The sequence below is a fragment of the Lasioglossum baleicum genome, chromosome 16 (genome assembly GCF_051020765.1).
Source record: "Lasioglossum baleicum chromosome 16, iyLasBale1, whole genome shotgun sequence".
Lineage (NCBI taxonomy): Eukaryota > Metazoa > Arthropoda > Insecta > Hymenoptera > Halictidae > Lasioglossum > Lasioglossum baleicum.
Window position 1 is genome coordinate 592,974 of NC_134944.1, and position 10,923 is coordinate 603,896.

At 35.7% G+C, this 10,923-nt stretch overlaps 1 protein-coding gene across 8 annotated transcripts in view; it reads left to right on the plus strand.

Moving 5' to 3' along the window:
- Hop (tyrosine-protein kinase hopscotch) overlaps positions 1-10,028 on the plus strand; it is a 28,400-nt gene extending 18,372 nt beyond the window's left edge. For 7 of the 8 annotated variants that reach the window (XM_076439970.1, XM_076439969.1, XM_076439972.1 and 4 more), the window contains 2 exons: positions 9,362-9,609; positions 9,742-10,028. In XM_076439970.1, coding sequence (XP_076296085.1) covers positions 9,362-9,609; positions 9,742-9,783 — 290 coding nt within the window. In that variant the 3' untranslated portion in view covers positions 9,784-10,028. Of the gene's footprint in view, positions 1-8,273; positions 8,415-9,361; positions 9,610-9,741 lie in introns of those variants that run through there. The other variant, XM_076439974.1, reaches the window with a different exon arrangement.
- Positions 10,029-10,923: the final 895 nt, after the last annotated feature.

The window sequence follows — 10,923 nt, forward strand, 5'->3', positions numbered from 1 at the left end:
AATTTAAAATGTATGTTTTGTAGGATCTTGTTGGATCTGTGGATTTTAAGCAGAAACTGATCAAAAGTCGTGTAAAACTACGATTTTCACCATTTTTAAACGCTTGTAAATTTTCAGCATGTGTACAATAACAAACATATATTTTAAATTTTCATTAAGGGCCAAATAAAAAAGTTTTAGAAAATGCCATATTTTTTATTGCATGTAACCTTGTAAATTATAATTTTTAGAACATCTTTTTTGCATATAATTTCGTAAACCAATGCTTCTAGTTGATTATAAAAAATCAGGTGGTTTGGTCCGATCATAAAAAAGTTATACTGTTTTAAAGTGCGTTCAAATACTTTCGTGGTTCACTGTAGATTTTGTTTATTGTACATTACAAATTCAATTTTTACTGTGCCTTTCTTAACATACACAAATGAAATAAAACGAAGCTTCATTAATCTATCTATTTTTATTCAAAGAAGTAGAATTATTAACGAAATGATAGCACGCTTAACGAAAACCTTGAAATATAACACAATTAATCAATAAAAGACAATGCTCAATATTTTATATTCAATCATTTGGTTTTGATAAAGATTTACACAGTTTTTTAACACTGTTTTAAATCGTTAATATTTTGGAACTGTCTGCCATTTTGGTAAACAGCTCCGACAAGATGTATCCAACAATTTTCAATAGTACATAATGTTGAGATCGGGGTGACTCGTAGTGACCACTAAAAATTGCTACACCATTATTGAAAATATTGTTTGCGTTATTAACCCTTTGCACTCGAATGGCGACTGTAAGGCGCCAGTAAAAATGGCCACACCATAATTCAAAACAGGTTCAATATTATTAAATTCGTCTGTTTTCTATAAATTGTGAAAAGCTCAACTGTTACATGTGAAAACTGGTTAAATTTTTCATGTGCACAATGTAAAAAAGATTACATAGAATAAAAATGTTCTGGGTCGAAAGAAACGATTTTGGGTTTCGAATTAAAGTAGCTCCGAGTACAAAGGGTTAATATTTTTTAATACTTTACATAAACTACTTTCCGGGAGGAAATAGTAGAGGGTAGATCAGGAGAGGGGGTGGTAAGCTGGCTGAGAATGATAGAAGCTAACCGCAGAGGAGTCTGAAATGAGCGAGAGACCAAAGGCAAGCACGGGAGGTTGTATAATTTAGAATAAATGAAATAAAAAAGAATGTAGAGCAGAAATAGCAGTATTGCGTGCCGAAGCTAAAGCTTAGTCAAGCGTGTGCATGTGTGCGGTATGGAAATGAGTGAGTGAAAAAAGGTTCTTCCAAACCTAGAATTGGGTCATTCCATGCCAAATCTGAAATCGATCAATTTTTGACGTCACCCTCGTCGATGGGCACATCGTGGAGCCTGAAAGAAATAAGTTGGAAAGTGGCGGTGTGCCCCACGCCAAAAAAAACATGATCCGAAGGTCATACAAAAAAGTTTATTGAACAAAAAAGATGCCCCTACTGATTTTAAACTAAACAGAGGAAAAACCATCAAGATTCATCATTCGAGTCCTGAGATATTTAATTTTATGTAAACTCAAAAAATGCTGGTTTTTTGCAATTATCTGGAAATCAAGGCCGAAACAGAAAAAGTGATAGGGGTAAAAGTTGTTCCATTTGGGACCCTCTACAGCTGGTTAATGTTTGGCCGTTTAAAAACGGATTACCCTGTATATTAATTATTCAAATCAGGTTCTGAAAATAACTGTTTGGAACGGTTGTATATCGGTTCTGACTGAAACAGTTATGAAGAACCGAAGTGAGATGTTATCATTGTTACGAGGATATATCGGCTACGGTTACGGTTCTCGAGAACCGATATTATTTCGGAGGTTCTATACACGCAAAGTTGTGTTGAATTACAATTGAATTACTTGACGAATTGTCATTACAAAGTAATTCAATTACATTGTATTCGATTATTTCATAATTCGAAAATCAGTCGCTTCATTCAATTAAATTATGATGTAATTTGTAATTCGCATTCTCATTTCTCGATAATACAAAAATGGGGGTTTTCAGTAGCCAAAAACGCTAGATAAAAGATTAATCTACCGCTCTAATCCAAACACTGTTTGTGTTTTGAAAGAATCTAGCTTGTTCGTAGGGAGAGTGCGAATATATGCGTAAATGTTAAGAACAATTGAGAATTGTTCGACGTTTAGTATCTCTAATAAAATGCGATAATCTACTGAAAAGATAGTCGTCTTAAACTTTTGTCCGCTACTGTATTTCAAGGACATCGAAACCGGTGAGGGTCCACATAATCGGCAACGTTACCAAGACGAGTTCAATGATGTGGTACACCATAACCTACAAATGACCTTGAGATGAAAGAAGTGAACCGTTCGAAATTTCGGGTACCCGCACACCCCTATACAGGGTGTTTACCTACAGGTGGGAGAAAATTTAAGGGGTGGTTCTCGACGATAATATAAGACGAAAATGAAGAATAAAAAAATTGCGATTTCGGCTTCGTTATTTAGTTATTAACAATTAAAAATCCGCCTAAAATGCTGCAACACATCTAACAAAAGTATACGTTGCGAACGTCACACAGGCGCGCGACAGTCTCGTATCAAGTGACAAACGCATGCATACCTTGGTTCTTATTTGGGGCCCCAGCGAGGTGAAAATGTTTAAATAATCGTTGGATGACACTGAACCTACCTACTCGTTAAAATCCACAAGGGCATTTCTAATATCCGCCCTATGGAATTATCGAGTAGAAGGGGTCAATGCCCTTTCACTTTTAAATTCTTCTTACACATATCCACAAATCCTTATCCTGCACTATAATTGTTCATAACACCGTACTTATACTGGAATAAACGCTCTAGCACAATTTACAATATCATACACACACACTACGAGTTTACAGAGAGTGTACAAGTTTACTGAGGGGAATGATGAGAATGTAAAGAACTGGTAATCCTTTAATGTTGAAACACTGCACTTTATTGAACTTGATTTACGTCGCGAGACTCGCTCACAGACGGAACGGACATCTAGGTCGTGTGATCTCTGGGAACGGAAATCTTCGACACGTGCGAGAAGAATTGTGCGTACAAGCTAGCATCCGTATGCACACCAGCACACTGATTCAAGACAACTGATGTGATCAATGGCACACACATGAGATATTTGGCGGTCACAGACAGAATGAGAAAGAATCGCGATGTTCGCGGAAACGGGACACACAATGTATTGGCATAGTAACGCGCGATGTTTGGGCGGGCGTTTGCTGTAAATCGGCGGGCGTTTGCTGTTGTAGATCGGCATTTGTTTTATCGATCGGGCCCAGGCATTGACCTCATCAGCTGTCTTGAATCAGTGTGCATACGGATGCTAGCTTGTACAGACGATTCTTCTCGCACGCGTCGAAGATTTCTGTTCCCAGAGATCACACGACCTCAAGATGTCCGTTCCGTCTGTGAGCGAGTCTCGCGACGTAAATCAAGTCCAATAAAGTGCAGTGTTTCAACATTAAAGGATTACCAGTTCTTTACATTCTCATCATTCCCCTCAGTAAACTTGTGTGTATGATATTGTAAATTGTGCTAGAGCGTTTATTCCAGTATAAGTACGGTGTTATGAACAATTATAGTGCAGGATAAGGATTTGTGGATATGTGTAAGAAGAATTTAAAAGTGAAAGGGCATTGACCCCTTCTACTCGATAATTCCATAGGGCGGATATTAGAAATGCCCTTGTGGATTTTAACGAGTAGGTAGGTTCAGTGTCATCCAACGATTATTTAAACATTTTCACCTCGCTGGGGCCCCAAATGAGAACCAAGGTATGCATGCGTTTGTCACTTGATACGAGACTGTCGCGCGCCTGTGTGACGTACGCAACGTATACTTTTGTTAGAAGTGTTGCAGCATTTTAGGCGGATTTTTAATTGTTAATAACTAAATAACGAAGCCGAAATCGCAATTTTTTTATTCTTCATTTTCGTCTTATATTATCGTCGAGAACCACCCCTTAAATTTTCTCCCACCTGTAGGTAAACGCCCTGTATATATATACATATACAATATATAGACGTAACACATTACATTTTCCACTCACATTTTGACAACACCGGAAAATCTAGCCTCCTCGGAGACACACTTTCTGTGTTGAAGTCTCATGTATTCACTAGCTGACCGTTCCGTTTCGGTAGAATCCACTACCGTGCTAGAACAGTTAAAATTCTTCTAAGTTAAGTTAAAACGATTGAAACATTAACCTGAATTGTGAGAAACAGTACTGATACGGATCAATGCGTTTTAAGTATTAGCCACTGGTCTCGAGTTAGTCTTACTGCCAATTATAAAGGTTTTTTTATCCTATTCTAAGGATAAATATCCTATTTTATCCTATTTTTATCCTATTTTCAAAGAGAAAATAAACCTTGTGATAACTTGATATGTACATCCAATATGCATATATGTTTAGTGATATTTTTCCAGGAGAAAATTATTTATGTGTTTATTAAACTTCAAGGGGCGAATGATTCTACATTAACTTGGACATAAAACACAATGAATATTTTAATTCTGTTATATTTAATTTATTATATGTTATCTATATTATATATGTCTAACCAACCTATGTGTTATAGAAATATTCCACACTTTTCACTTTTCAAACATTTTACCTGTTGACCACTTCACCACTTTCATCATGGTACTCTGAACTCTGAACTGTTCAGTATTTTAAAGAAAACTAGGTAGTACAAGTACAGATTGCATTTTTGGAACTTTAGAACTAATTGTAAGCTATTCAAAATGATTCATTACTACTCGATCGTTCGCCATCGTGGAATAATAATTATTATTTGACGTCATAGTCAGATTTTATCCATTTACTGTTTACGTTTATTGATCAGAGAGATCACTTTTCTATCGATAAATGGTTTATAAGATAACGAAGTACAATATTTTCTCTTATTTTTGTATGTCGTAAGAATCTGCGATTTAAATAAATCGCGAACCGTAAATTCAAAGATTTTTACATCTAACAATGCCCATAGCTTTTTTATCCTTCAACCAATTTCAATGAAACTTTGTACACACATATGTATATATATATATATATATATATATATATATATATATATATATATATATATATATATATATACATATAACTTACTTAGATTTACAAAATGGATGTTTTAAATTTTCATTACGGGCACAAATAAAGAATTTAAATATCGTGGTATTTACTGTTCCCTTCGTAGTTGCGACCAATAACCATTACAAAAGAAAATTATTCACACATTAGTTAGTAAACTAACCCTTCTAACGTCTCAAAAAAATTCAAGCTGCTGAGTCCAATTTTGAAAAATTTATTCGTTCTCAAAAGGTGCACGAATACTTTGTATACTGATTGTATATTGGCATTTTCAATATATTTTTAAATTTCCATAAATATTGAATTTCATCTACTCAATTTTGCTATAAATGCATAAGGATCCGCACAGTCTACTTATTGTTATACTTGTTTTAGAAATATATTTTGAGTTGTGTCACTTTTCTTAAGAATGAACGAGACACGAATTTGCGAGAACGAAAAATTATCGTGGCGTTAGAAATGTCTTCTAAAAACTGTTGTCAAGACGTAAAGGCTATCGTCGATGACGTTTTTACACCACACCAACACCATACTTAGGTCACGATAATCCTGATGGGTTGTGGAGGGGCACCACCGATCATTGTAGTCCAACGACGGTGTTTCCTTCGTTTCTGGAACTGTTTCTATATGCGGCAAACGTCACGTCCGGTCCCCCGGCGCATCCTGCCTTTTATTAGAACTACCTCGAGTTTGCTTGATCGCCGATTCCAAAGGAAACCCTCGTGCTTGATGAATCCCTGTCCTTCGATTACACGACAAGTCGACAGAACGCGACGTCATGTCATTAGCATCGCCTTTTGTAACGTGTGATCATTATTCGACAAGCCTGTACGAAAACGCTTCTGACGAATTTTCATTTTCTTTCAATTGCCGACAACGGCCAATGTCTTTATTCGTTCTACATATATGTATATTTTTATACCGGGTGATTCACAAGAAACAGAACACTTAAATAGCTCCGTGAGGCTTGAAAATGAAGAAAAAATGAATACACTTAAAAACAAAATAGCGGTCCTGGAATACAGTGAGCCACGAAAGTATTTGAACGCACTTTAAAACAGCATAACTTTTTTATAATTGTACCAAACGACCTGATGTTTTCTAAGCAAGTAGAAGCATTGGTTTACTAAATGATTTTGCAGAAATTACAGTTTAAAGGTTGCATGCAAATATAAAAAAAGCATTTTTTAAGACTTTTTTATTTCGGTCCTTAATGAGAAAATCTAAAATATATGTTTTGTAGATCTATGTTAGTTAAATCGATAAATGTACCCAAGAGCTACAAGTGTTACAAGTTTGAAAATGAAATTTTCAGCATGTGTGTAACCAACATATATCTACAAAACGCATATTGTAAATGTTCATTACGGGCTCTAATAAAAAAAAGTTACAAATGGTGCCTCTTTCACTTTCTCATGTAATTCTTAGCAATTGCTATTTTTTCGAAATCTTTTTTGCACGTCATTTGGTAAATCAATTCTTCTAATTGCTCAAAAGATGTCAAATCGTTTGATACAATTATAAAAAAAGTGATACTGTTTTAACCCTTTGCACTCGAAGCAATTTGAATTCCAAAATCGAGATATTTGTTTCAACGCAGATCATTTTTGTTCTATATGTATCTTTTTTACATTGTGCACATCAAATTGAACCTGTTTTCTTATATATATAACAGTTGAGCTTTTTACAATTTATAGAATACAGACAAATTTAATAATGTTAAAACTGTTTTGAATAATGGTATGGCAATTTTTAGTGGCGCCTCAGACTCGCCATTCGAATGCAAAGGGTTAAAGTGCGTTCAAATACTTTCGTGGTTCACTGTACAGAAAATTTGATGATTGAATATTCTTTTATGAACTCGAGAAAGACATAAGGGATTTATGTTAGATCAATTTAAATATCGATTAAATACTTTCGTGGTGCACTGTATAGAAAATCTGATGATTGAATATTCCTTTATGAACTCGAGAGAGACATAAGGGATTTATGGTAGATCAATTTAAATATCGATTATCATTGACAGAAGACCGTCCTCTCGTGACGTGGATGCGTTAATGGGATACGTGTCGCTAACCGCAAAACAATAGCACCAGCGCAGCAGCCGTCCTTGTTGGTTCGAGCGCCGCCAGGAATCGGTTCCTCTTTCCGTAGCTATCCTTCGACAGAGAGAAGACTTTTCCTCTCTGTTAGTATGCGCCTCACCCTCACCGATGACACTTTATCCGCGCTTTGCGACAACTTTTACTTGTGCCGGTGAATATGCGTTAGATCCTAACGCCTCCATGTGAAATGCATCAAACACACGTACCTTAACAGTAAACAACGTTGTCGAATTAAACTGTTTCTCTGTGTCTTTTTATTTTCTGTGATTGGCAATATATATTTTGAACAGTGCGACTTTTGATATACCGAATATATATAAATGGATTCGTGTGGAGTGATGTGAAAATTCTAATGTTTCTGTTCCCCTTCTCCTCGAGTGGATTTTCGATTGACAATTGTGAGCTAGTTGAAGTGAGCTAATTTGTCAGGAAAGTAGTAAGTGTATCTAATTATTGTTATTGTGAAAAATGAACGCGGAGGAAGTCAAAGTTGGTTGTTTCCAAGTGGTCATCGTGATACTCTTGTCCATTAACTATGTTATTGTCGCTATGAGCCATGCGTTACCGGCCTTTCATAATTACACACCGAAATTTTATTGCCAGGTAAGATTTTTAAACTGTACATTTTCACTGTTTAGGAGAAAGCAGAGTTGGGCGAAACGTAATCGCGATTAATGATTGTAAATTACGATTAATATGAAATCTAATTTTATTAATCGTGGCTACTGATTACTAAATAATCATTAATCATTTACTAATGAATAGACTGCAGATCTTTACGCAAAATAAAAATGTTTTGCATTGATTGTGGGCAGAGTTGGGCAATAATTTTATTTAAATAAAAAATTCGAATAAAGTGGGTCTAAAACCCCACTTATTTTAATGCTTAAGCATCGATTACAAACAAATCGTATTTCATCTAAAAGGAAACACATAACATTCGTATTTGTTAGACTTTGTTGAAATCTCGTTAAACGACGGCAAGGGATTAAGGAGTAAAAATTAATTTTCCTATTTCAGGTAAGAAATGAAACGAAACGAACGTACGGATGCCAGGATTTTCGCAACATGATCGTTGCTAGCAACGAGACTTCCGGTCACAAAAATATTTCCAACTATACAGATCTATGTTTCGGTGATTACCAATTCGCTACCGAGTTTGGAGAAAACAGTGTAGTGACAGAGTGGAATTTGATTTGTGAGAAGAGATATTTGACCTTCCTTGGGCCTACGGTTTATTACGTAGGGGTTTTAATAGGTGCCTGGATCGCAGGTATATTGAGTGATCGTATCGGAAGACTTCCTGTACAAGCTATCTGTCTTTACACTCAAGGGACTATGGCTGTTGCATTATACGTCGCGCAGGTATAATAGTTTTATTGTTTTAATTAAGAATACCAAGAGCAAGACAAATTCTTGTCAGAGTACAGTAAATCCTCTATAAACGCAAGAAGGCCGTACACGATAAACGCAAAAAATATCCCCTCCAGTGTGGTAATCTGATCTCGGCTCGGGTATATCGGTGTGAACCACTACATAGTATAGAATAATAAATTTTTAAATGTTTTCGGCGCAACGGTTCCATCGTTTTTTAAAGAAATAAAACCTTTCAGACAAGTTTTGAGGAAGTAAGAAAAGGATTTCATCGTTTAATTCAGAGATTCTATTGAGCAATGAAGCTTGTAAGAAATGTGTATCTTTGATGGTAATGTTTAATAGTTTTTTCATGTATCTATTCTGTAAATTTGTCAATTTGTTATGTGTGAAAGTAGAAGTGGTAAAAGCGTTGAATTTGTTGATAATACTATTTCTAATGAAGTTAGGAATTATATTGTGTTTGATCTACATTTTATAATAAAAATAACTTTCTATTACTTAGCTATTAATAATTTTGTGTTAGACCAGTCCTTGAGGATCCTTACAGTTTCAATTCCAAACTGTCTCGACATTGACGCATAAAAACTGTCCTTTGTTGTGTGTTTTTCGCCATCCATAATAGAATAAGATTTTGAATAGATAAATAAAATTTTAATGATATAATAAATGAAATTTTAGTTAAAATAATTAAGGTTCTTGTTAACGCGACAAATACCACACATTTGTTTTAGAATTATCCCACGTTCTTGGCTCTTCGTGGACTACAAGGAGTTTTTGTCCAGGGTTTGCAAAATTCTACATATATTCTTTCTTTGGAACTGTTTCCTGCGAAAGCTCGGACATTCATTGCATTAGTTATGCAAATTGCGTGGGCCATCGGCCTACTGCTTTTAGCCACGCTAAGTTATGTCATACCAGATTGGAGAATTCTGCAGCTAGCAGTATCAGTTCCCACTGCAGTTACCGTACTTTATATTTGGTAATTAGAGTAATTTACATTTGTTTCCCCTAGTGTAGCGTGCTACAGTGAGCCACGAAAGTATTCGAACTCCCTTTAAAACAGAAAGTTAGTTATAAATTTTGGAAAATCGTTTTTCTACATCATTCCTAGGATCGTACCGGAGTCACCAAGATGGCTACTCGCGAAGGGTAAAACCACAGAAGCAGATATGGCGTTGGAACGTATTGTGAAGTACAATCTGTGCTGTGTAAGATCTCGCAAAGAAAATGTTAAAATAGATGAAATCGAGACTGAAAATACGGCACCGCTGAAACCGGAACGAAAGTCCCGAGTGTCATCCTCGGACGTGGCAAAATTAAAAACGGATACTGAAACGAAAGAGGAAGCCACTAATTTGCTGACTAATAACGTGGAAAATATGCAACAGACAATTCGAAGTAAGGAACAGATAATAAAAACTTTAGGATAGAATTCGAATAAGTATTTTTCACGAACGGCCGGTTATGAACATTTGATTCAATAATTATAATAAGTTATACCAAATGAGTTGTCCAAAATGAAAAAAACATGAACTGAATGTAGAAAGAATATAGAAAAAATTCGGACAAACTAGAATACACAAACGAACAAAAGTATTGATATACCATAAAGTAAGTAGGTAATATATGTTACATGTGTGTTTCAGAAACAAGTCTGGGAGCTATTTCAGAAAACCTAGGGGTTAAACTTCCCAAAATGGAATCGGTATCAGACTTTCCTGAATCTAGCGAAGCGAACAAAAAGAACATTCCCACAAGTTTGAAAACCCACCGCAAGTCGAAATCCATATCCCAACCGGCCGCGGCCGGTGTTCAACGACTTTCCATGAAAAGTGCATATGATATCGTCGAGTTGAGGACTGCCGCTAACAAGGAGATCTTATATAAAGACGAAGAGACGGTAGAAAAAAAGGTAAAGGAAAAACCTCAGAAAGCACAAACGGCACAGGTGCTCAAAGATGTGTTCAAGTCCACGATGTTAAGGAGATGGAGCATAGTGTTGTTTTGTCAGTGGTAAGTGTTTCAACATTTATTATTATTTATTATTAATTTGAGATTGAATTCAAAATGTACGGGGTGATAGATAACTGGCGATGTAAACGGAAACGGGGTGGTTCTACATTTAGAAAAAAGAAGTAACGATGTGCAATATAATTTGTTCACATACGCCTTTGTTGTCGAGAAAATCGTCTTAAGGCGGTAGACTCGTTTCCAGGATTGCAAGGGTACAGTATGGCAAAAATGGGGGTTTCAGTAATTAAAAACGCTAGATAAAAGATCGATCTAGGACGCT